Consider the following 27,982-nt stretch of genomic DNA (forward strand, 5'->3'; position numbering starts at 1 on the left):
TTTGGTGACGTTGTTTATGTGTGACTTGAAGGAGAGTGCGGGGTCCATGTAGATGCCAAGGTTTCTGACCAGGGGGGAGGGAGTGACAGAGTGACCATCGATACAGAGTGTGAAGTTCTCGGAGGTGGGGAGGGTGGATTTTGGGCCGAAGATTATAATTTCAGTTTTACTGCTGTTGAGTTTGAGGAAGTTGTGGTCCATCCAGGTTTTTATGTCAGTGAGGCAGTTGGTGAGGGTGGAGAGAACAGTTGGAGTGATGGTTTTGGTGGTGATGTAGAGTTGAGTGTCGTCGGCATAGCAGTGAAAGTGAAGTCCATGGCGGCGGATGATGTGACCAAGTGGGAGCATGTAGAGGATGAAGAGGATGGGGCCAAGCACTGAGCCTTGGGGGACTCCGTGTGAGACAGGGGTGGTGTGGGATGTGTGATTGTTTATTGCGATGTAGTGAAATCTTTCAGACAGGTATGAGTTGAACCAGGAGAGGGCGGAGTCGGTGATGCCTATGGATGTCAGGCGGCTGAGGAGGATGGAGTGGTTGACGGTATCGAAGGCAGCACTGAGGTCCAGGAGGAGAAGAATGGTGAGAGAGCCGGAATCAGATGAGAGTAGGAGGTCGTTTGTGACTTTGATTAGAGCTGTTTCAGTGCTGTGGTGGGTTCGAAAGCCAGATTGGAATGTTTCGTATAGGTTATTGGAGAGGAGGTAGGTCTTGAGTTGAATTGCGATGGCTCTTTCCAGTAGTTTTGAGATGAATGTGAGGTTGGAGATGGGTCTGAAATTGCTGGGGTCGTCGGAGTCAAGACCAGGTTTTTTAAGGAGAGGCGTGATAGCAGCAAGCTTGAGAGGTGGGGGGACAGTGCCAGAGGTAAGAGAGGAGTTGATGATGTCAGTGATAAGTGGGGCGACAGAGGTGAAACAGGCTTTGACGAGTTCAGAGGGCATGGGGTCCAGGGGGGAGGTGGATGATTTCATGGTGGAGAGTATTTTAGAGAGGTCTGCTGTGGTTATTGGTGAGAAGGTAGAGAGCCGGTGGTCTGAGGATGAAGGAGGTGTGGGTTCAGGGACCGGGGTGGAGGCAGAGGAGGTTGCAAGCTGGTTGTGGATGTTCTCTATTTTGGAGTTGAAAAATGAAATGAGGTTGTTGCATTTCTCCGGGGTGAATGAGGATGAAGTGTTGTCGTGGGGCTTGAGGAGTTTATTTATGGTGGAAAACAGAGTGCGTGGGTTGGAGGATCCAGAGTGAATGATGCCAGAGTAGTAGACAGAACGGGCTTTGTTTAGTGCTGATTTGTAGAGGTTCGTGTGCTCTTTGTATGTGAGGGCATGTACTGTGAGACCGGTTTTCCTGTGAAGTCGTTCTAATTGTCGCAGTTGTTTTTTGAGTTTGTGAAGTTCCGGGGTGAACCAGGGAGCCGAGTGAGTAAAGGTGACAGTTTTGGTTTTCAGGGGGGCCAGATTGTTGAGGCATGAAGACAGTGTGTTGTTGTAGATGTTGACAAGGTCCATGGGGGTTGGATTTGCAGGGAAGGTGAGGCTGGAAAGAGTGTTTGCTATGCAGGTGGAGAGAGAGACTGGGCAGATGGATTTAAGGTTGCGAAAAGTGATTTTGCGGTCCTGTTTGGGTTGGAGGGCGGGAGTGTCAGCGACAAGTGTGATGGCCATGTGGTCAGATATGGAGAGGTCGGTGCTGGAGATATTGTGGATGTGGAGGCCAGTGGAGCAAACCAGGTCTAAGATGTGGCCACGGTTGTGGGTGGGAAAATAAAACGTCGATTATTCTAGGATGTACAAACAGACATGTCAATGTGTACCGAAGCTGATTTTCAGACATTAGGCCACATATTCTAGAAGCTATTAAACTAAAATGCCAATGTTTGCTTATGAAAAGGCTTGATGCTTCCATACTAATTTTGCATGTATCATTTGAGAGAAATTCAGCCTCAACGTTCCTTCTTTTCAATTGAAAAAAAGGCATTATGCTCTATATTTACTCTACTGTAAAATATTTGATCCATAGTTTCTGAAAAAGGTTTGTATAAATACAGTAAATATGCTTGATACTTAGCGAGTGAACAGTCAGGATGGTGCTGAGATCAAGTGTACAAACCTTTGTCAGAAATTATGGACCAGAGGGATTCTCTGAAATGATATGTGCAAAATAAGTATGAAAGCATCAAGCCTTTTCATAAGCAAATATTAGCATTTTAGTATAATAGCTTCTAGACTATGTGACCTAATGTCTGAAAATAAGCTTCGGTACACATTGGCATGTCTGTTTTTACAGTCTAGAATAACCGACGTTTTATTTTGAAAACCGTATGTTTGCTCGCTCCGTATCAAGGACCAGAGAGCTCTGTCAATGACTATCTGCATTTACAATATATTCTGTAATACGGGCACACTAGAAACCAGGAAAAGACGAACGTCTGCTCACTTGACCGCAATAAAAGTTACACTATGTGCAGCTAATTAATTGTCTGTCAGTGCTCAGCAGAGATGAGGGGGGAAAAGGTTAAGGACTAAAAACCCACCGGGAGTTCTCCCTCTTTAGCAAGACTGGCTTTCTCCATTTTCTCTGCTGTTTAGAAGCAGGAGTCTAAAGATGGAAAATAACATTAGCTCATGCTTTGACTGTGTTCATAACGCCATTGTTATAAAACTTCCCTTCTGCAACCCAAGAAATAGAGGACAGCGGAACAGCTGTTTGTATGAAACACTAGCGGCACCTGATGGACAGGAGGTGGTACTGCAGCTTCTCACCGGTGAAAAGTTGATTTGCGCAGGGAACGAAAACACAAAACTATCACACGTTCATGCACCAAAAGATTTTTTTGGTGATATTTAACTTTTTATAAGAACACACACAATTATAACTTGTGAAAACATTTCACAAAAAAGAAATAGAACATTCTTTTTCAGTTTTGGTTAACCTTACCTTTTTTTTATTTACCTCTGGCAGTTCACCACTTACCTTTGTACCCATTCTAGCTGTTCATTGGACTTGAACTGCTTGAATTTCAATAAAGAATTGAAAAATTGTGGTGTTCTAAAACTTTTGACCGGTAGTGTATATGCACTTACACATTAGATTATATGTTTTCTCCATATCACACACAATTATTTACTGTATGTATTTTGACATTTTTGTTGGAGTCAGTGGACATGGGAGTGGCTAGGCCTGAAAGAGCTTTTGTCTGTGCATGAGTGTTTCTATAATGTTTTGCCTTATGTAGGCTACCATATAATTTTTTGAACATTAATTTTGTGTCTTGTGTCACCTTGAATACAAGATGGTGCACCTAAATGAATTTATCCTTGTAACTGACTCAAATATACAATAGGAGTCTCGTTTGGCTCCTCAAATAAGCCTAAAGACTAGATTTAAAGTCTTGATTTAAAGTTAAAGGTACTTATGTGTTCATTTTAAACACAGCAATCCAGTGGCTAACATGAAAATGTCCAATCTAAGTGTCCATTGAGGGATTAAAAAAAAAAAAAAGACTGACGAGAACCTGATTTCTAGAAAGAGACATTGTTGTTGAGTTTTTCCAAATTGTTTTATTTATTTTAGCTTTGAGCACCACAAGGTGAGTGCCATCTAATTAGACATCTCCAACACTCTACAACTCACATCAAAACAGTCTATACTGATAAAAATAACTACAGGTAAGAGGGAAAGTATTTAGATTTGGGGTGAACTGTCCCTTTAGGTTGAAAGACCCAGTAAACGGATTAACACGATAATTTATATTTTAATCAAGTCATCATAGCCTGCAGGTCTTTGTGTCTGTAACAGTACACATTCAGAAAAGCTTTAATTATATACAGTAGATACACATGGTTGTTTAAAACTATTGTTTATTCCATCACATCACCATATTTTGTCTTCTCAGGTCCTTTAGATCCATCCTGTGCAGACACTGAAAGACACAGAGCACAAAAATCCATTTATTTCCTATAAACACTGTCGCTTGTCTTACTTAAAGATCATCTTACAAGAAGGTTTCTACAACAAACACATCCACATTTTTTTTACTTTATTACCCATATAAAATTTTACAGGCAATTTTAGCATTACAATACAATACAAACACAAAGACGCACACATAGAACTCTCAATGAGAGGTTAAAAATAAAAAAGGTCACCTTACCAACTCACCACATAACGGTTACATAGAATCAGAGTAGATAAACCATTGCATATCACACAGTATGTTTAAAGTATTATTCTAACTTAAGGCTTAGAATGACAGGGGTCAATCTTCTTATGAACAGTGGTACTTTCAACTGTAAAATAGCAGTCATATTTTCCATTGTATGGACCTGTTTGATACCAATTCATCTAATTGCTGGGAACATTCGCCACTTATCATCATTGCTTCCGATTCGTTGGTATTTATCTTATATCCTGATTAGAGGTGCAGGGATATAATCCATGGGATGTTCTATGAATAACAAAATGTCATCAGCAAATAGAGCTAGCTTGTGTTGAATCATTCCCTCATCAGGAATGCCCAGTATGAGTGGGGTATAACACATCCACCTTTCGACCAGGTCTGCAGCAACACACTGTACTCACCTTGCGGTGGCGATCGGTCCGGGACTTTTCCTGTTTCTAGCAATATCCAAAGGTCTGAGCATTTCTGCGTCTCCCAGCGAGTCACTGCATAACTTCCTACTGACGCCGCCACTGAGAGAGAACAGAGAGGCAAAGTTATGCTGGGCTTAAACCAAACGATTTTCACAGTCCCACACTAAAAATTCAAAGTCTTTAGTAAATCTAGTTGTTTTACTGGAGTCACAGCGCCCTCCCGTCATCTCCATCGTTGAGTTTAAGGTAGTAATCGGCGCTGTTTCATATCAGTCTTTTCCTAGTCTTGGGTCTGCGATCATATCAAACGTGTTTGATATTATCGCAAGTCGCAGTGATGTAACACAATCAACAACCAATAGATGAGCAGGGGAAAGGTCCCCGGTTCCAGGCCTGCCAGTAAAATGTCTCCGACAGGAAAAAGCAACATCACAATAATGCTAGTAAGCTCAGTCCGAAATAAAAATATAGTGATGTCATATATTTACGGCCACAAGTGGGATTTTGGGGGCGCTGTTTCTTAGTAAACAGTAGGGAGACCCAGTTAAAATGTATAAATAAATGTAGGCCTATACATAAACAAGTAATAAATAATCGATAATCAATGTATGATTAACTAAATGAAAGTTGAAAGACCTGATAAATGTAACTATTCAATTAAACACATGATAATTCAATAGGGCATGAATGTATATCATGAATTCATTTCTTAATTTTCCTTTCCTTCATTCTTCCTTATATCTATTTTTACTGTAAAATAGTCAACTTTTCATGTCAGAAAAACAGAAACCTTTTTTCAGCTTTGTGAGGGGCATTTTGTGGCATCTTCTCTTCTTTTTATCAATTTTTTTTCCAACACAAACCACTGCACAGACTTGATCAGCTGGAGCCAAAAGCTTCTCCTCCACCATTTTGTAAGTTTTTACTTAGAGCATGATGGGGGAAAATTGCATGGTAGGTAACAAATGCTAAAAGAATCTAGTTGTAGTCTTGTAAATAGTGACCCTGAAAGATTCACAGTCTTTGTAGAATCTCAGTCTGAGACTAGGCTGGGACAAAAAACTCTAAACACTTGTCTTTAGATGTGAGCAGGTGTGAGCTGATAGTCTTCCAGGAGTCTTTCCAAATCTTTTCAAAGTCTTGTATAGGTAGCATTAGAGAGCAGAGAGTATCCAGACAGTCTTGTGTGTTTTATTTCTCACCTATTGAGATGAGCAGGTTCCATTGAAGAGGATAAGGAAGTTTCTTCTGAAGAGCCATCTGAAGGGCAAATAAACCACCAGCACCTGTAAAAGCAACATATGACAAATTTCATTGACACATCAACTGAATCAGGTAAACTCTGTGAGTTACTTTTTTTATTTAGACAACATCATAAGTCCTTTGTAACAACTAGTTTTCTTTCTTTCTTTGTTTTTTTTTACTTTTTCGCCTGTTTTATCTGACAAAGATCAAAATGTAGTCAGTTTGCTGGCCATACTCTTTTTATCTTTTCTGATTTACAATAACCTTGCACCTGCATGTGATCTGTGCATACACTTATTTTTAGATCCTGTATATTTTTGCAAATGCTTAATGTGTTTATAAAAGATATTGAATCATGGATAAAAGAGAAATATCACTGTTCTCCCACCTAATACTCCAGTAGATATACCTGTATTTTGTTTGTAATACTAAATGTATCTTATTGGTGGATGTTGTTGTGGATGTATTTCACTTATTACTATTTAAATTCTTTTTTTAAAGAGAAAAAATAAGCATTTTGCTTGGAACACTTATCACAGTGCATTTAGTCCTTTGTGCATAACTGCTAAACTTTAAGTTCCAGATTTTTTTTTATTAACCCTGCATTGAAACAAGGGTTATGATGATAATGGCAGTGTCCAAGAGCAGTAATGACCATGGGGATGGTTAACAGCATCAATAAACAGTGACATGGGCAAAAATACATGGATTTGTATTCATCAATGTCTTTCTTTCAATCTCTAAATACTTTATATGTCAATATCCATTTAAAAACAATATGTAAAATGTATCAAATCACAGATCACTGAAGTTCATCATGTTCATTGTAATACAAGCTAAGCTGTTAATTGAACTGGTGGTCTTGTGTATTGTCATACATTGTTTACAGACAGCTTATATTCATAACTGTCATCAATCTGTGCTGAGTTCAGTGTGTACCATATAATGAAAACATCCTGCTTTATTAATGCTGGAAACAATTGCAGAATATAGCTCCCTCCTGTGGTATAGACGGGTCAAAATGATATTGTTGCCTGTAGTTTCATAAGTCAACTTCTTATTTGGTGTTTATCTACAGACACGTAGACACTTAGCTTAATAATCATAGAATTATTAGTTCAGGGACTGAATTAAAACCACTGAAACAGAGAGATTTTAAAGTAGTAATAATCCAATATACTGCATTGTTTTTAAATGTCTGATATTCAGGGATGACACAATTGATTAAAAGTATATAAATACACTGCATTTGATAGTGTGGAATATTACATTTTCCTTACCGAGTATAAAAGTCCCAGTCCCCTTCATGAAGGCATGAGACTGACAGGCAGCGTAACTCTGTAAACCCTGAAACACAGAGCGAAAAAACAAACAACCACTTTAACCCTATATAAACATTTATATGCATTTTTACAGTACACTGCAAAAGTAACACTATGTGCAGCTAATTCATTGACTGTCAGTGCCCTCCAGTCCAGAGATCAGCAGAGATGAGGGGAAAAGGTTAAGGACTAAAAACCCACCGGGTGTTTCGCTGCCAGCGCATCGTCCACTTTGGTGAGACCGATGTTGACCATTTTGTCGGCTGTTTAGAAGCAGAAGTCTAAAGTATTAGATGGAAAATAACATTAGCTCATGCTTTGACTGTGTTCATAACTCCAGTGTTATAAAACTTCCGTTCTGCAACCCAAGAAATAGAGAAGAACAGCGGAACAGCTGTTTGTATGAAACACTAGCGGCACCTGATGGACAGGAGGTGGTACTGCAGCTTCTCACCGTGAAAAGTTGATTTGCGCAGGGAACGAAAACACAAAACTATCACACATTAATGCACCAAAAGAGAGATCATGATTTAAGTGCTATTTGATTTTTTTTTTTAAGAACACACACAATTATGACTCGTGAAAACATTTCACAAAAAATAAATAGAACAATAACAATGGAGCAACAAAAACAATTGAATAATCCTAAAACATTAGTAAATGGTACTATTCATTAATTCTGAAATTAACATTAACATGATATGCTGCTCTTCTAATTCGAGAAGAATTAAGAAAACATATCATCTAATGTGTAGGTGCATGTAAACATATCTATATATCTCTGTGTGGGTATGTGCACAATTATTTACTGTATCTATTTTGGCATTTTTGTGGGAGTCAGCGGGCATGGGAGTGGCTAGGCCTGAAAGAGTATATGAGTGTTTCTATAATGTTCTGCCTTAATGTTTTGAACATTAATTTTGTGTCTCGTGTCAGCTTGAATACAAGATGGTGCACCTAAATAGATTAATCCTTGTTATTAATGTCTCTAATATACAACATGGGACTAGTTTGGCTCCTCAAATAAGCCTAAAGACTAGATTTAAAGTCTTGATTTAAAGTTAAAGGTACTTATATGTTCATTTTAAACACGGCAAACCAGTGGCTAACACCAAAATGTCCAATCCAAGTTTCCAGTGAAAAAAATAAAACGTAAAGGGAGAACATAATTTTTAGAACCGTTACTTGAAAAAAAATTGCACATCATAAGGTCTGTGGAATATTTTGAGTGGAATGAGGACCTGATTTCTAGAAAGATACATTGTTGTTGAGTTTTTCAAATATTTTATAATTTATTTATTATTTTAGCTTTGAGCACCACAAGCCGAGTGCCATCTACTTGGATATCTCAAACACTCTAAAACTCACATCGAAATAGTCTATACAGATAAATAGAACTACAGGTAAGAGCGAAAATATTTAGATTTGGGGTGAACTGTCCCTTTAGGTTCAAGGGCCAGTAACAGATTCACACATGAGAGTTGGTATTTCAATCAAGTCATCATAGCCTGCAGGTCTTTGTGTCTGTAACATGCCATGTGTGACCTCAGGTCTGCCACAACAGCACAGCCTGCTGACCTCTTGACCCCGCTGTTGAACTTTGACACCACACTGACCTGAAGGGTTCTGCTGAAGGCTGGAGATGAGCGGTAAGAAGACGAAGAAGAAAAAGAGGCAGATGGAGAGAATCCAACTACTGCTGAGACACAAGTAACAACACAGAGGCTTAAATTACCAGACATCTGTTACTTGTTACAAGAGAAAGAAAAGTCAGACTCCAGAGATACAAGTGATAAAGACCACAGAGTTGAAGTTTAGTGTGTTTTAAAATGTTGACCCTGTCAACACGTTTTCTATCATGCTAGTTGCAATATATCACATTATAAGGTTAAAAGATGAACAAATGATCCAAAAAAAATATGAATGTCATCTCAGTGGTTAACACTGCTGCAGCACTGTCTTTTAAACAAGAGGGGTCAACTTTAAGAGCACATACTGGGTGGTAAATCAGCTTTATGGCAGTAACAGCATTCATGTTTGAGGACGACATGCCTCTCAGCATCACATCAGAGGGAGCAGTGATGAAGGAAACTGATCTCACTGAGCAGCCTGTTAAATGTGGTGTGAGTGGAAGATCGAATATCAAGAATCCTTCAGCAGATATCATAGATGACCTCTTTATCTTCATCTTCTAGTCTAAACCACATCCATACAAAATGGTAGAGGATGTAAAAACACTTCACATACAAGGAGGGGGCAGAGCTACCGCTAAAAGTAATGATTATTAAATTTGCTGTTCTTCTTTTGATTGTTTACTTGATAAAAATGTCAGAAAATTGTGAAACATGCACCAGTTAAGATAAATTGAGATATTTAATTTACACAATCTCCAAGCAGCAAATGTTTGTCTGACATAAACATTTAATCTCAAATGAAAATGTTTTCTGATTGATTCACTATTCATCAGAATTCGGTATTAATAATTTCAGCAATAGGCCCTTTGGATTAATCTTGAATATTTGTGATAAACTAAATGAAAAAATACATTTTCCACTTTAATGTGATAAATTAGTGAACTAATGAAGAATATTGTATACTTTGTGTATTGTATATAAATATTTAATTTACTGCAGCTATAAGTTGCTGGAAAAGCTTGAAATTGAACCTTGAATAGTTTAAAGGTGCTTGAATTTGACTTTGGAAAAGGTTTAAGAACTTTGAAAAAATGCAGTTTAACTAACAATGTGTGTAGACACTTCATAATAAAAAATACATGAAAAAAATGCGTAAAATACTGCTTACAACTACGTAATAATACATAAAAAACCTATAAAATGCTTACACAACATAACAAAGCAGCTCCTGTGACCTAATCTTTACCTACAAGCCAAAAAATAAATGTAAACGGACATAAATTAACTTCTTAACCGGTGTACAGGCATTCATGAAATTAAATATACCAATTAAATATTCATAATACTAATAAATGTATTATTCACACTTCAACTCCACAAGCCAACTCCAACAAATGAGGTTCATTTTATTTATTATCATTTTACATTGGAAAAGCAACGGTCAGTTATCCCCCCCAACTGTACCTCCATTCACATATTGTAGCTCTTTATTTCTAGGTGATTAATGTTTATATTCTTACAAAACAAAAATATTTCAGACACAATCTGTACACTCCAAATCCAAATCACACCCTCCCTTCAACCCATCTATGACAAATACGCTAACATGGGAGCCAAATGTTTAGTGCAGTGTTGAAAACCTGTTTGAACACACATACAAAATGAACAATCAACAAGTCGCATGTTCATCTGTGAATAACATGCTGCTTACTAAAGTGTCTGGACTCCTCACCTAAGACACAAGAGGACACATTAAGCAGGTGTGCATTGTAGGTAATACAAGGAAGGCAGGCGATTGAGGATAAAGTAGACACAGAACAATTTCACTTGGACTGCTGTGTCTTAGGAAACAAAAGAAGGAAATGGTTCTGTTTATAAAACCACTCTTCCAGAAATAAAATTTTACCAAAGGGGTGTGAAGGGGGGGGTGGGGGGGGATTCAAGTTTTACACTCCAAGACATCTCTCACGTGGAAGATTTTTAGTGACAATGATGGTGTGCAGTGTTTTCATGGAAAATCTGGAAGGGCAACACCGAGGAGGACTCACTCATTCAGGATAAGGAAAGAAAAAAAAATATTATTAAAGTCACGGGGTTGAAATGTTCAGTCCCCCTCCCTGCCCAAACAAATGTGACATAAAAAAGGTCCCATATTGTCCACTTTTTTAATATAACGTTTGCCTTCAAATATCACCAGGACAAAAACATGTTTCACAATCAAATGTTTTAAATAAATATAGCTCCATTGATAGAATTTCTTCAAAAAAAAAAGAAAAAGAAAAAAAGAGCAAACTTTCACACAAGAAACTGAGCGCTACCCCCCTCCCTGACCCCAACACACGCATAACCAGAACCCTGCAGGTGCAAAAAATACAGTTGAAAAGACATGTGTTTGTTAAAAACCAGCAAACTATGACTGACTGGAGGGATTTGAACCAGTGGATACAGGAGTGCCAAACTACAGGTCAGAGTAGACTTTGGTTGAAATAATCATCAGAAAGGTTTGACAGATTTTGTGATCACAAGAAAACAGTTTCTAAGGGCACGGTCGCACATGTGTGAATTTTCTGTTCACTTCTTTCTATGCGAGCAAAGGGACAAGGCGCAGAGTTCAACTTTGGTGAACTTTAAATGGCAAACAATGCCTTTAACACAGCTGCTTTAGTGGATGTGTGACAGTACCTTTATACTGTAATCAACGTACTAATATTTTGTTTTTGTGAGATTGTGAAAACCAATACCAATACCACCTGGAACAGCTTTAAGATAGCAACTGGAGAACTCTGATTGTTTTTTTGTATAAATGGAATACATCCAGTTACTTTAGGTGTTTAAAACTTTGTACCTCGTCTTAAGAAACAGAAGACCGATCAAATTGTTAGAAAAGTAAAATAACTTACGGGTCAAGAGAACTTCCAGAAAAAAATTAAAGCCTTTATCTGGCAGCTATTTTATTATAGAACAGTGAAAATATTCTAACCCACCAATTTATGATTAAATATTAATTTTAAAATGGTAATATGGCCCCTTTAAGAAGAGAAAAGACATACATTAACCCTGCCCGTAACCCTTGTTGACCATTTCAATGTCCTTCAGTACATATTGGCAGCAGATACACATACATACATACATACATACATACATACATACACATTCATACACACTCCCACACTCAATACTGGTAGTGTGATTCAATCAGTGAAATCTATCTGATGTGTGTCGAGGTTGGCTGCGTGGGGAGTACGACAGACAGGGAGGCGGCTAAAGGTGTCGATGACCATGAAGACAGCAGCCGTGTGCACCAGAGGTCAGAGAGGGAGCAATACAGTGAAAAGGTCCATGTCCCATTGTACCAGCTGAACGACGGGTACTGCAGCCCCTGGGTCCCCCGTTTTGCACAGACGTCACCACACCCAGCGGCTGGGTGGAGGAACTAAAGTGGATGACGACAACTGTCCATATTTGTGGTCCAAAGAAGCTTGTCCAGTTCATCAACAAGATAACTTTTTCCCCCTCACATACAAAACCATAGCAGCAGGTAGAGCTCGAGGGTCTCCCTCCTCGAGAAAAATAATGGAAAAAAACAAAACAAAAACAAAACAAAAATAATACCTTTCCCCAACATCCAGCAAGCAATGGAGAGTTACCAGTTCTGGGAAGTGGCAGATGTCTTTTTGCTTTATTCCCCTCCTCCATCTTCTTACCCCCTGAATCCATCAAACAATCAAGCAACCAACATTGTCCTCTGTCGTTAGTCTCTTGTCAGCGATTTCCCCCCGTTTTGCACGTCATCCCCGCTCCCCTCCCACAAGTCTAACCCTATCCCCCCGCCCCTGTTCTCCCTCCTCCTCTTCCAGGCGAGGATGAGGGCAGATCATCGCTCGGGCTCCGATTCTAGGGCCAGCACCCGCTTGCGCTCGCGACACTGCTTCTTGTGGGCGGGCCAGTCCCTCTGTTGGCACTGGGAGCCACAGTAGCGTGCCACCTGGCAGCGACCGCAGATGTTGAACTCCCGGAGCTGTGGAGAGACGAGGAACAAGATCATGTTTGGCTCTGGGCCGGTTTGTCTAATGAATTTTAAAAGCCCATTTACACGAATGTGATAATAACAAAAAATCTTGCAAGTCTTTATAATGAGAAACCTTTTTGAAATAACAACTAAATACATACCCTCCTCTCAATGAGTGAACAGGGAGGATAATGACACTCATAGTAGGTGCAGGAGCACTCCTCTTCCTCCACCAGCTCCCCGTTAGCGTTGTAGTAGCGTGTGCGGCTCAGCTCCAGATACTGTTCCTCCACAGGGTCGGCTGGTACCTGCTGGATTGCCAGCCAGTACAGAGACTGCTCTCTGGAAGAGTAGGAGAATATGGAAGGACACATTAACCCATGTGTTACTTTTTTAACATCATTATATCTATATATATATCTATATATATATCTATATATATATATATATATATATATATATATATATCTATATATATATCTATATATATATATATATATATATCTATATATCTATCTATCTATCTATCTATCTATCTATCTATCTATCTATCTATCTATCTATCTATCTATCTATCTATCTATATATATATATATATATATATCTCAATGACTTAAGAATCATTTTGGTTAAGTAAATTTGTCTGTGTCTATATCTGCTTTTGTTTTTTCCAAGTCTTCGCTATCAGGTCCAGATTAATCTACAATGACTCAATAAATCAGACTGGCTTTGCCTTCAGACAAAACATCTGGCTTGTGTAGTACTCTGCGTTCCTACACAGTGAGAGACTCATAATTCAGCCTTTAGCACTACTGTAGCTGTAGTCCTACCTCTGTTTGCTGGAGATCTCCTCTGGCTTGGGGCTCCATCCCACTGGCACCAGTCGCAGGTTGTCTAGCCGGTTGTCCACCGTGACAGAGTTGATGTGGATGACTTGAAAACTGGGGGCAATGCCTCCTCTGTGCTTCTCCCTGGGTTAAGACAAGCATCAAGATCATAAGTCAACCGTCTCTTAGCAGGAACACAATAAAGACTTTTTGTCATGATAGTCATATATTGTATTAATATTGATATTGTGCAAGAACATAAACTTCAAGTCCAATTTGATGTCTTTAAATGTCCTGTTTGGCCTGTCCAAAGCCCAAATATATTCAGGTTAATATGACGAGATAAAAACAGGAAATCTCCATATTTGAGGTTGGAACCAGCATATTCTATAATTTTTGCATGAAGAAATATATTGACGATTAATGGACTATCAAATTATTTGTTGATTATTTTTCTGTTGATCAACTAGTCTATTAGTTGACTGGACAATGCCACTCTAGATACTATTCTGTTATATAAATATCAATATTAATAAACTGTCATTTCCACACTAGAGAGATGAACAGTACTAGCAGAGTTCCTTATCATTTGAAGCTTTACTGACACAAGCAGGAAAATTAGTTTGGAGGGCAGGGTCACCTACTGAACACCAGAGAGTACTGCTAGGAATACAAATTTAGGTTTCCTAAGGCGCAGTATGCAATTCTGGAGACAACGAAGCTAAACCAACAACCCAAAGTGTCAGTATTTCACAACAAGAGAGACGCAGCTGGTGCAACTCTGAGTATCTAATCAGAACATCTAGGTTGACATGATCAGTGAACTCCATCAATACACCTCCACAATAAGAATAGTCACCTACACTGAGCCTTGACCCCCAGTGCTCCAACAAAGCTTATTCCAGACTTAATATAATGCAAAAATTACTTACCAGAGCAGCTCATGCAAAGGCCTTCCTGCCCAGCGGCCTTTGCCAATGTCGAAAGCATAAGCAAAGATCTTAGCTCCATTGCCATCTGCATCTACCTCCATGCGTGCCTGGAAATAGAATTATGTAACATTTTAACACTAGTACTATCAGAAAAACAATACTTTAAATAAAAACAAGCTGTAGTTGAATCGTCATAGGTTACCTCAAACGCATAGTTTTCCACAAGCGGTATGTCCTGCTCATCAATCAGTGTGTATTTTGTCTGAAATGAGAAAACAGAGAAAATATTTTCATGTTGACAACCACAACTCTTACAATAGTAGCCATGTTTTCAAGGCCTGCTTTAAGCACTATGCCAACTTGACTTGCAATGACAAGAATTAACTTAATTTTGTTGTACATGCAACAATGAAAATAAAGATATTCTATTCCATTCTATTGATAAAACCAAAATTTTGGGAGCTTTTAAAAAGGAACCCAAAGTGGGGAAAACGCAGTGTGAGAGCATAACCATAAAGCTCATAAAAGATGACATGTATTTAAATGTATCAACTTTTCAATTCACAAAGAGCAGCCCAAGTAGGTTAACATGTTAGACTCAAATAATTTGATACCAAGTATAAAATAACCAGTAAATCAGTGATGATTTATAAAACAATTTGATGTGTGCATGCTTGTGTATTGCAGAACCACCACGTGTTATATAGCAATGCTACCCAGAACACAGAGTTTAGTTACATGACAGAATGGCATCTTATTTACCAAGTGAATCCAACGTGGAAAATGTGTCAGTTCCAAATGTGGCTTTTGTGTATATTTATGCACAATTGAACTTGTACAAACTCTTGTTTGCAGAGGACACAACAGTCACAAATGATAAGAAGTTGATGTTCAAACTTCTACGTGGGAATTTGCCCTGCACGTGACAACACAAACAAATCATCCTGGATGTTAACATCATCAAGAGGAAAATAAACATAACAATCCGTTTTAGACCAACTAAACCTTTTCTATTTTAAAACAAACAGCACTTAGACTTTAGATTCAGTATACTTATAAAAAGGAGCAACACAGTCTGGTGTTGGTCATAAGAGATACCTGAGCTCCGTGAGGTGGGATTTACAAATCCACGTGACAAGATACCAACACAGTAGCCCCATGTTACACTGAGCATGGTACAACACAGCACAGGGTGGTGGTGTCCACACACCAAAAGGTCGAAACACGTAATGTGACACTTTGACTCGACTGCCAAACTATTGTGCAGATCTTAACAGCGGTGACAACATGTAAATAAGTTGTGTGAGTGCTGACTGGAGCTCAGGAGCACGTCTGTCACTCAGCAGGTGGGCAACTGATTAGTCACAGCTCAAAGAGAAACGGTCTGCACCGGTTGTCCTGAGTGTCTTGTGACACCAGCCAGGAGCGTTTCTTGACCACCTTTCAGCCATAGTTTAACACCTCGGTGTTGAGCGGTAATTACATGACTTTAGCACGCAAAAAAAACAACAGGTTTTGGGCCACATATGTTGAAGTGTGTTGTCCTGCCAGTGCTTTGTCACGTTGCACAAAAGAGTGAGTAGATGGAGCATGGCAATGGCTTCCTCATTAGCAGACACTTCACCATGTAATCCAAATAACACAGCTAGCGTGGCACTGCTAACCGTACCGTTAAATGATACGGCCCACCATCGAAAAGTAAAAACAACAGTCTTCTCCGTTTCTAACCGTCACCTCTAACGACAAAATTGGGATCACTGTGTTTACCTTAGTGACACTATTTCACCGTTTAACGCCAGCCAACGGCTAACCCGCTACATGCTAGTTAGCGTTAGCTTCGTAGCGAGACTGTGGTGGCGGCGGAGGAACAGAGAACCAGTCTGGCTCGGCCGGCTTCTCTAATCCCTTCAGATGCGGCTAAAATCTGTAAAGCTGTGCTACTCCCGCATCGGCGGCAGGGTGATAACCATACTAGCTGTTGACTAGCACCGACTCATCTCCGCGAAATCCATTTTCCATCGCCTTTTGTGATCCCCGCGGGCCCTCCCCCGGCCGCACATGGCAGTCCTGGGATCCAGCTCACCTTCCCGGCCACACGGCCGAGCCGTACGATCCCCAGCTTGAAGTCCGACATCAGGAGGACGGGCGGTGGTGACAGAGAGAGGGCGTAGGATCCAACCAAAGCGGTGTTCAGGGTTTAAAACTCGCCGGGGCAGCCCCTCAGCCCCCACTGCGATGCCAGTGTAACTGGTTGGGTGTTCGCCCTGACTCCGGGTCTCTCCGGCAGCAGCCTAGCCTTGGTGACACACCGCTGCTGGCGCAGGAAAGCCGAGCGAGCTGCGGGGGGGCGGAGCCACTAATAACGCCGCCCAATCAAACTTAACGCTAGAACGAAGCGTCCGATCACGTTGCCCAATAGAAAGCGAGTATTTTTAACGCCCGCCTCTTTCAGTTATTACGTCATTATACTCTCGTGACCACTTCCAGCCATTTTCGCGCGAAATGTTTGATGGCAGGGTGGGAAAATCATCCCAATGGTCTTAAAGCATTTCCCCCATAGTTCACATCGTCACCCTGTTAAAATAATCGCCTAACTCATTTTTTTCAAGTTTTGCAGGAAACACTCAAAAAGGATGTAACAAAGGATGGCTATTGGCATAGTAATAACACTGTGTAAATTATATAACTTAAGAGAAATAAATGACTTAGGCAATTTTTTGAACATGCCATTGTGACTTAAGCAAGATATGGTAACACTTTATTTTGAAGGTGTCTACATAAGAGTCACACAAGCCTGTCAGAAACATGGCATGGGATGTGTCATGATCATTAATGTTACTTCAAGTGTCATTAATGTTCATGACACATCCCATGTCATGTTTATGACATGCTCATGTCACTCTTATGTAGACACCTTAGAATAAAGTGTTACCAATATGAGTGTCAACAATAAAACACTGATAAACTAGAAAATGTCCTCTGGGGAAATTCTGAAAGGGCCACAGGGGCTACTGCCGGTGTGTGTACACTATGATGAGATTCTTCAGAGATTTAAAACAATTAATACTAGTAATGTTATATGATACTATATTATACACAAGGAGCACACCTACAACAAGCATTCCTTTTCAAGTATTTATTTAGACAGCAACCAATGCCCTTTCAACCTCAAAATGTGTGTGTGTGTGTGTGTGTGAAGCATGTGTATCTGGAGGAGTGTGTGTAACTAAAATCACATAAAGTTACCTGCCTCTGTGTGTGTGTGTGCGTGTGCGTGTGTGTGTGTGTGTGTGTGTATCTGTAACTGTAATCACATAAAGTTACCTGTGCGTGTGTGCGTGCATTTTTGGCAAAACTTTAGTTACTGTAGCCTATATTAAACGATTAAATATTTTTCTTTTTTTACATAATTAGTGATTATATTTTTTGGCTATTGAAATTCAACATTTCTGCATCAACAATATGTGTAGATCTATGTTTTTACATAGATACATAACATTACCAATAACCAATACCCTTGCATGTTTACTTTACTTTTTCCCCTTGACTTTTGTAAAGCACGTAATTATTGCCGGTTGAATAGACATTTTAACTACCTGTCATTTTATTTCCATTAATTTAAAGGAATTACCTTTAATCCCCACACACATTGGAAAATGTATCTAATTGTAGTCATCATTCTACTCTTCAGGGCTTGATACAGCTCCGAAACATCTGTCTGGTGAGAAAGATCACTTTCAGTTCAGTTAATGAAGTGAGTGCACCCTCTGGGGATCAGGACTTGTATTACAAAAAGTTAGCAAGTTGGAAAATTGTCAGTTTAGAAGAAGAGGTCCATAAGAATAAGTTAGATAAGTTAGAAGTTTAAATTATGGATTTTAGATATCTTCCACTATGACTTAAAATAATACTTTTTGAAATACAGTCACATAGTTTCCATTGTGTACGTATTTGACTTGATCAAGTTCCTCAGATTGTAAATGATGCTGCTGTCAGATCTAATGCTTTCAATCTATTTTTGGTTTTCTGACGGGTTATAAACACATGGTTTTCACTCAACAAAACAATAATATTTTGATTAATTGATAAAGTGCTGATGATAGCCATTAAATCTAACTGTATACGGCAAGTCATCAAAAATGTCCCAGCACTCATTTACTCCATGGATTTATAGAGTGAATTCAGTGTCAGTATATCCTTCAAGAAGAGTTTCAGAGATTGTTTCAGTTGAAGAAGCTGAATTAAGTCTTTTTGGAATTTTCTTTCAGAGATGGAAGCTTCAAACATGCATTATTTAATATTTTTGTTTCGTTGTTTTTTCCCCCACTTTTTACAGTATGCATTAAACTGTTTCTTTCACAACAAACTTCTTGCACAGGAAACCCTTGTTGGTTTCATGATGTGAACTCATGTATATCTGGTGTTTACAAGTTTTTCCCATTACAAAACAGCTTTTTATGTAGAAACAATGACAGCCCTGTGCCTCTGCTGTTCACATTTCAAAGTAATGTGCGAAAACCCACCTTGTCTGAGCCAGAAGGCATGACTCTCTTCTGTCAATCACTCCTCTCCAGTTACTCACAGACATGGAGCTGGGAGGAGTGGGAGGTGTGTCGTTCCTTGTGTGGGTTTGAATTTCAAGATTTGATCTATTTCCTCCTAAACCCACGAGAAGCTTGAACAAAAAGTCTTTCATTTGAGCTGAGTTTAAAAAGTGATGTGATGCAAAGAGGATACAAACACATATAAAGCCAGTTACATTCCTTTGATTTAAACCTCTTTGGCATCCACTGGTAAATACATAGAAAATGATAAAAGGTAAAATAAGGCAAAAATAAATAATCAAATATGTCAGTTAATAAATATATTACGCCAGAAGTAAATTTATTTAGTTTTCCAGTTTCACATGACAAACTGTAAAAAACAGTATCTCTATATCTTCTCGTTGTGTAAGGCATTTTAACATTGTAAACAGTTTTATTAATATAACATTATCCATATAAAATTTAAGTATTTTATGGTTGCACCCTGGTGTTGCTTTAGAAATAAAACCATAATTCTTGGGCTTCTGGTTGGAACCAAACCCAACTGACTGTCCAGCCATTTTAAATGAATCTGTCTGGCTTTTTCTCAGGGTAGACCATCTTTTTTTAAAGAACATTGGAGGTTTTTCCAGACAGTGGGTGTTACTCACTATTTCTAAACAGATACCTCAGTCTTGGGGTGTGGCTGCATCCTGATCTCAGCACACAGACATATGATGAAACTATGTATGGCACACCTATCCACCCTGGAAAATGTGAATATACTAATTTCACACAATGGTATCTAGTAAACAGGGAAGCTCAAAGGGGAAACGTTTGGATAGAAAACAATCCCTTTCACAATATGGTTGGATGACAATTTGCCATCATCCATTTTTCAGTAAAAATCATATTTTAATAAAATCAGATTGTTATTTTACAAAATGTTGTTGTCTCAAATGACTTAAAGAAAATTGTAATCGAGTTTAGTCTGATGTGAAGTATAACAACAGCTATATTGAAAGAAATCTGCATTCGTTCTTAATTGATTGTGAATTTTAATATTGGCCTGTTTTATCACTTTATTTGCACATATCATTGATGCAGGCAAATTCTAAACAAAACCATTACACATTTATAAGATGTGATAACGTCAAATCCCGCAAATTGCATTTAGGATGAGAGTCAATAGACTGGCCACTGGACTTATTTAACCCGTCAGCAGCTACGGCCACATTATTCACAACTTACTTATTTATGATAATTAATCTGTGCAATCCGGACTTTATGTATAGAAATCATGTGCAATAATTCAATTTGCCACACTGTTGTTACATATTTGTACACATCTCTCTATATATATCCTTTATTTCTATATTTCCATATTTATATTTGTACATAGGCCTATCTCTATTTACTTAAGACTTATTGCATTTGTATTTTTATTGTTGTTGTATATTAAGCGTAGCTTGCTTTTTAAGCTTTATTTTATTTACAGACATGCTTATTTCTTTTTCTTTCTCCTATTACAGCAGCAACTGCAACAAAGGCAATTTCCCACCAGGAATCAATAAAGTTTTACTGATCTGATTCTGATTTGAGGTTCCCCCGTGGCTGGGCTTCACTTTGGTTTCACAGTTAGAAATCTGATTTTTAAAGGCCGAAAAACTTAAAACACGTTTAATTTCAGCTTTTTATAGCCTGAGGTCAGTTATATAATATACCTGTTTATGATAGACTACAAACTTAAAAGACGGTTATCAGCTGACGCCCAAATCAAACAACTGAAAACCAGCAGAGCAGAAACTTTTTTTTCACTCAGCTCTGACCTCTGATGTCCGTGTTACTTCCGCGTTGAGCTCACCTGTTCCACCTGTATTACTGCGCCTTGCTGTAGGTGCGACTCCTGCTCTGCCGGTGCACCTGTCGCCTTATTGTGCCATGACGGAGCAGCTCATAACCTGCGAGTTAACATGCCCGTCTTCGCCGACTAAGCCGGCGGAGAAGACTTTATATTGCGTGAAACATACGGATATGGATATTGAGCAGCCTATTTTCTCGGTGTTGAGCGGCGGAGTGAAGCAGCAACAGAAGGAGCAGGAGGAGGAGGAGGAGGCGAGCTCACCCTCTGCGACCACCGCCACCGATACCGAGTCCGGGATCTTCTCCGGGGAGTGTGAGCTCTGTGTGGAGCATGAGTCCGAGCTGGACTGGTTCTGTGGCACCGAGCAGAGGCTTATTTGCTCTCACTGCGCCATCGTGGGCCCCTGCCACGGACACACCGTGACCCCTCTGGCCACCAGAGTAACCGCAGTCAGGGTGAGTGTATACCAACACTGCAAGCATATGTAACAGCTGTTTATATATATTTTTTAAATATATTTTTTTAATGAGCTGTGGCAATATCTCGGTTATATTTGCTTTGGGAATGTACAGGGTAGGCCTAAATATAATGTTATCCTTATGAGGATACCTCAAGGGTTAGAAATAGTAGCCTACCAGGAAGCTTACTTTCACTTTGTCAAAATACCTTATTAGTCTTAATGTACCTTATTTGTAACTGTCAGACATGTTTTTACTAATTTTACCTCATCAGCATGTAAATCAATCCTTCTACTTCACGTTTAAGTTAATTTATGAGAGAAAGTGTGTTTTTTTCCTAGTTCAGCCCCTCACTTTGTTGACTAATAAAGTGTGGAAAATAGTGTTCACATATTTGACAGTGTAATTTGTGCACCTCATGATTCCTTCTTGGGTGTGCCACATTTTACATGTAGTTTTTCTCGCTGATTCCTCTCCATGGTATTTGAAAAGACAGGATTTTCTTGTTGTGTCTCCAGCTGATGAGTGTGTGTGTGTGTGTGTGTGTGTGTGTGTGTGTGTGTGTGTGTGTGTGTGTGTGTGTGTGTGTTTCTCACCAGAACCAACTGGTGGATGTGTGTGAGAAAATGCAGCTGCAGGCACTGAGGATTGAGAGGTTTATCGAGCAGACGCTGACAGCCAAAGAGCAAAAGCTTCAGGTGAGAAATACCACTGATCCCCACCCACTCAGCCACACACTAATGATCCTGCCAACCTCAATACTGATGCACATTGCTCAGTGGAGCCTACACTGTTTCACAAGTACAGTGTGTTTGATGTTGTCTGGCTCGCCTTTATGAAACATGTGACAGCCCACATGTGCCTTGAATGTGGATACTTACCCATTAATTGCACTGAAATATGATTTTTTTAAATGTAAACAAGCATGTATATAAATATTATATTAATATAACTAATTATATAGAGATGATCTTAATAATTTCTGCCAAGTCAATTGATATTGATAAGTCAATATTGTAATTATTGAGTAATTATCACATCAACAAGGAAAAATAAATTGTGTAAGAAATCAACACTAAATCTGAATTCTTTTGAATATCAGGTGTTACTGTCTTTTTCCACAATTCACTTTGCCTCTAACAGTTTTAACAACTTAGTGATCAGACCTTTTTCTTCCAAACTATTTTTTTATAACATAATGTATATGTATGTTTAATTAGGTACTACTGCACAAGAGAGTAATAAAGAAAAAAGAGTTTGTGAGTGATGTGTAACTTGCTGATTCAGTCAATATATCACCACCATGCACAAAGGTTGCCTCTTTCAGTGCACCGATATTTATTAACCTCTGTCAGAGGAACAGTCATGCATTTGTAGTTTTCTAGGTTACAAGTTACCACAAGCAGATCAAACCTCAAAAAACAACAAAGGCAATAGATATCTTATCTTAGCAAGACTCAAATCACCAACGTGTCTCTGTACCAACATAAAAACAAACCTAGTTGATACCGTGCAAACAATGCTGTTGGCAGAAAATCTTGTCAGTGAATCTCTGTAGCTATTGTGTTTGTTTATGGTGACAGGTCTTAAGTCGAATGTGTCAAATGTCACCTCTGTGCTTTCATGTGCTGTCAAATGTTTGCCTCCTGATTAACAACACTAACTTGGGCGTGACACTGTTTGACCCACATGTTTGCTAACGTTTGATTTGTGGGATGCTTTACTCAAGATCTGGGGCTTTTTAGATAATGTCTTTTCAGACCTGCAGTAACTTTAGCAGTGGAAACAGTTGTGAATGCAGCATTGACATCTTTTAAGATGATATGATGAACTTATTAGCAAATAGTTGCTTATTTACACATCCAGCATTAATTTGGAGTTGTACTTAAAGCCACCAGACAAATTGGTTAGTATTCACTCTGTTTTAGCTCTGTGTTTGGTCTCTTTGTATCTTTAATTTATTTTTTTCTCTTTTTTGGCAAAGGTGACAAAGTGAGAATGGAAAGAAACAGAAATAACTGAATCTGTTTACTATTTACATGATATTATCATATGTATTATTAACATGATATCAATATTTTCATTTTTAAAAACAATTACTGTCAATACCGATATATCACAACACATTTATTATAGATGATAAATGCCACAGTGTAAATTCATGCATTACTGAAAAAAAACACACATTAGTTTCTCAGATATGAGGATTTACTGCTTTTCTCTTTTTCAGCATATCATATCATATTTTTCTTATCATGGCACATTATTAATTTGTTGTGGATTGCTGGTTGGACAAAACAAATAATTGGTCAATATGGATACATGGCAATCACCTCTATTGTTGTTTATTCTGTCTTGTCGTATATATTTTGTATATTCCATGTTATCAGCATTTCCTGACTGTCTCTATAGACATTGTGTCTTTAACTCTTAGTCCATCATACCCAGAAATACAGTTCTTTTGATGTTTAGCCACGCCAGCTTAGTAGGAATATGGACTATGGTGAACTGAATATCTATTGGTTGTAGATTGCTGGTTGGACAAAACAAACAATTTTAGGAGTGAATGGGTAATATGGATACAATCATTTTGATTGAAACTTTTGATGATCAGGATGATCCAGAAAATCAAATACACTGATGCAAAACTCACATTAAATATCAGTATTAACATAAAGTAGTCACTCCCAGTGATAATAACGTGATGCCCACCACTCTAATAATGACAGGGGGCTGTATTGTGCCATATATGCATTGTCATCTAATTGTAATTTGAAGATTGACATTTTCTAGATTAAACTGTTGAAGAAGAAAAAAATATATATAGCACAATTTGAAGCATATCTAAAAATAACTTTTTACTTTCTATACATTTGGAAACATCAGATAAATGTATGGGCTTTAAATACTAAAACATTACAATCAAATTGTTGACTTTACTCATATTTATACAGTATTGATTATGCAACCAGATTCAAAACCATGTTATTTCTCCTCCTGCACCACCAGTCATATTTTCATCTCCTTTTTCGTCTCTTGGTGTAGGTGGCGGCGAGCACAGCGCGGGAGCAGGTTGTGGCTCAGGTCAGCGCAGCACGTGAGGCCCTGGAGGAGGAGGAACAGCGTCTCTTGGAGGAGGTGCAGAGAGAGGAGGAGCGGGTGGAGCAGTGTCTCCTCACTCAGAGAGCCCACTGGAGACAGGCTCTGGAGAATCTGACGCAAACACGCTCCAGCCTGGTGCACACGCTGACGCACACTCCAGACGCACAGCTGGTGGTGAGAGACCGGGACATTCTTGGGGATCATTGTACAGTATCCCGATAATGATCGTAAAATACCGAACTACATACAGAAGAGTAATCACTTTCTTCCTGTCTTTCAGACTAGTTGCCAAGAGATAGCTGAGAGGTAATGTTTCATCACATGGCATGGCTTGTGAATATTTTCTTGCTCGGGAAATACCAGAGATGTAACATTTCTTCTCTTCTTGCTGTGTGTGTGTGTGTTTGTGTGTGTGTGTGTGTGTGTGTGTGTGTGTCAGGGTGGAGGAGGCAGAGGGGGTTGGAGAGCCCTGTGACACTGACCAGCTCAATCTGAACCCAGGCTGCAGTGACAGCAAGCTGCTGAGAGGTCTGTGGGCCTCTGCAGTGCTGCTGGGGCCAAATGGTTAGTAGATTTGTTATTCAATCTTCATGCACAAAGTGACAGATCCAGCAGCATCGTACAAGGTTATTACATAAACTGATGATCGGGGTACAAAATTAGCACCATCCACTAGCCTGTGGCAAGTGCATTTGCTTCACTAAGCAGCCATTAATATATACTCATGTACAGTACATGTACATGTATTCAATATTATTAATGATAGCTGCATTCCACTTAGGTGAAGCCCCCATATTGTGCATGTGGGGTCAGTGCTTTTCCTGCTATGACAAGCCAAATGTCTGCTGTACCAAAAAAGTTAATTTTGCACCCTACTGTTGATGGTAGTTAGCATGCATGCAAACCTGGAAAAACCAAAAAACTGTACATTTTTAGTCAAAAGGTTAATTTTGTAAATTCTGAATACATTTTTGTGTATGTGATAGTACCAAACATGATGCTTAAAACAAAAACACCCTGAGAAACTTTGCAAGCAAACATTTCCATTAGAAACATTTCTTGACAATTTTTCAGTGATGGAAAATATCAATATTACAATGTAACAATACCTCCATTCAAAAAGTAGCCTACAGATGTACTATCAGATCAAATGTGCCTACGGTAGGTAACAGTACAGTAATCATTATGCAAAAAGACGAAATTCATTCATTAATTATCCTTAACCGCTTATCCGTACTCGGGTCGCAGAAAAGACAAAATTGTGATTTCTTAAACATTAATACTGACAAGTGCAGTGCCTGTAGGAAGTTTGTATTTGTACATTACATGCAGACCACTACAACGTCTGCAACTCCATAACACACTTACTTTTCATAAGGTACGCACACCATCCAGCACAAACACATTCAACATTGATATTTGCTGGAAACTATTAGAATATTATTGGAAAATCGAACATTGTAGCGTACTTTAAAACTCCGAAAGATAGGTAGGCTAAATAGACTTACAGATGAGATGAGCCAGGCGTGGAAATCCAGAGCGAAGTGGAGCCTGCAACTTAATTTGACTCAACACGGGAAACCTCACCCGGCCCAGACACGGAAAGGATTGACAGATTGATAGCTCTTTCTCGATTCTGTGGGTGGTGGTGCATGGCCGTTCTTAGTTGGTGGAGCGGAGCTCCCTTAAAAGCTGTCCGATGGGAAACAGTGCAATGCCGCAACACGTCCTACGTAAATAATGATATTTTGAAAAATGTATTCAAACTCTTCAAAATCGCGGATGCACAACTTCATGCCAGACGCTTCTTGCTTTATAGATAAATATGTGTTATTTTTCATCAGCTAATGTATATGCCAACTATAAGTGACTCTATTGTAAGATTTTATATGAACAATGTATATCAGAAAAGTAACTGGTAACTACTGTATATCTGTGACTTGATGACATTAGAGTATAAAGTACTTAAAACTACATTTCCCACGACTGCATACAAGTATAAAGTCTTCAGAATTGTTCTTGAGTAAATAAACCTACTTTAGATACTATTCACTTTTCAACACTGCATCAACTGCTTTCTTTAAACTTTAGTTTCTTTATCACATGTATAGTTTGTACTGAAGATTCATGAGCAGAGGCAATTCTTTTGATTTTCTGTATTTTTCCTATCTATAACAAAGCGTGCAGGAAATATATTAGTATTGCAGCAGTTTGTGACATTCAATCCATCTTTTTCTTCTCTCTACAGCTTATGGATCATCTAATTTAAAGTTTGATGAGCGTACAGTGAGCCCTCTACTGTCCTTGTCTGACGACTTCTGCACTTTGACCTTCCAGCACAAAAAACCCCGCCAACCGGTACCCTACGACCCCGCACGCTTCGACTGCTGGCCCAACGCGCTGGGTTCGCTGTCCATGTCCTCCGGCACCCACAGCTGGGTGGTGGATGTGGGTCAGAGCGGTGCGTTTAAGGTCGGGGTCTGCTACACTTCTCTTGGCCGCAAAGGCTCTGGTAACGAGGCCCGGCTCGGCCACAACAGCCAGTCGTGGGTGCTCTCCCACTATGACGGTGACTACTCCTTCTGCCATGCGGAGAAGAAGGTGCCCCTGCAGGTGGCGAGGAGACCCCAGAGAATCGGCCTGCTGCTGGACTGGCCAAGTCGCACGCTGTTGTTTTACGAGCCGGACTCCATCGCCGTGCTGTACTCTGTCTCACATAACTTCAGTGCTCCGCTGCTGCCGGCGTTTGCTGTGACTGACCGCAGTATCACCATACTGCACTGACACATTCTGCCAAAACACTAAATGACCTTAAACATGTGAAGAAACGCCTTTCTCTAATGTAAATATGATCAGCAGCTGAAGTTCCTCCACCTGACTGTGCAGATATCAAAGGCATCAATTTTCTATTTATTAGCTATTCCATCAGTAGCTGATGGTTATTTTTTTAATGTTATTATTAACTCAAAATTGTCTTAATTTAGAGATAATCAGATAATTATCTGTTGATCATATTATACAGTTGCGCTGGAACAGTATTTTGTTTGACTGATGACTGTTTTTTTATGTTTTTATTATGATTTTAAAGTTTGATCTGTGTAATGAAGCTTCACCAAGACTCTTTATAGAAAATAGAAATACTCAGATGTAATTCTGTATTGATGGTATATACTCAGTAAACAAATTATTACAGTTTGACTGTAATATTTTCAGACTCTGCAATAGACATTTCCATAAATGCACAAAGTATGATTTAGTAATCTTCTTTGGAATAATATTTTTCCAGGCCAAACTGAACAGAAAAAGCAAAAACCTTTAAACTTATTAAACCATTTTAATTATTTATTTTGCAGGCTCATAAACCTCTTCACTTGCTTTTTAACATCTTTTGTTGTAGATTCTTGTACTGCATTCATTTTTTGCCATATCTCAGTTTATATAGTTCATATCACTTAACATGCAACTACTTAATGGG

General features: G+C 39.0%; 3 protein-coding genes across 3 annotated transcripts; 1 reads left to right on the forward strand and 2 right to left on the reverse strand.

Annotated features, from left to right (window-relative positions):
* Positions 1-3,532: 3,532 nt before the first annotated feature.
* Positions 3,533-7,533, reverse strand: tmem141 (transmembrane protein 141). The gene is made up of 5 exons (XM_059358207.1): positions 7,360-7,533; positions 7,117-7,183; positions 5,794-5,877; positions 4,580-4,690; positions 3,533-3,920 (listed from the first exon to the last, which is right to left on the reverse strand). Exons 1-5 carry the CDS (start codon positions 7,411-7,413, stop codon positions 3,859-3,861), a joined length of 378 nt encoding a protein of 125 aa, XP_059214190.1. The 5' UTR covers positions 7,414-7,533; the 3' UTR covers positions 3,533-3,858.
* Positions 7,534-10,187: 2,654 nt separating this feature from the next.
* zmynd19 (zinc finger, MYND-type containing 19) lies at positions 10,188-16,865 on the reverse strand. The gene is made up of 6 exons (XM_059358508.1): positions 16,644-16,865; positions 14,763-14,822; positions 14,561-14,667; positions 13,632-13,772; positions 12,963-13,143; positions 10,188-12,810 (listed from the first exon to the last, which is right to left on the reverse strand). Exons 1-6 carry the CDS (start codon positions 16,692-16,694, stop codon positions 12,667-12,669), a joined length of 684 nt encoding a protein of 227 aa, XP_059214491.1. The 5' UTR covers positions 16,695-16,865; the 3' UTR covers positions 10,188-12,666.
* A 4,052-nt stretch (positions 16,866-20,917) lies between these two features.
* Positions 20,918-27,848, forward strand: bspry (B-box and SPRY domain containing). Its single transcript, XM_059358181.1, is given in 7 exon segments — positions 20,918-21,014; positions 21,017-21,402; positions 22,005-22,103; positions 24,451-24,681; positions 24,788-24,813; positions 24,947-25,071; positions 26,756-27,848. Coding segments are annotated over 7 exon segments (1,500 nt in total). The 3' UTR covers positions 27,292-27,848.
* The last annotated feature ends 134 nt before the right edge of the window (positions 27,849-27,982 follow it).

The sequence above is a fragment of the Centropristis striata genome, chromosome 19 (genome assembly GCF_030273125.1).
Source record: "Centropristis striata isolate RG_2023a ecotype Rhode Island chromosome 19, C.striata_1.0, whole genome shotgun sequence".
Classification (NCBI taxonomy): Eukaryota; Metazoa; Chordata; class Actinopteri; order Perciformes; family Serranidae; genus Centropristis; species Centropristis striata.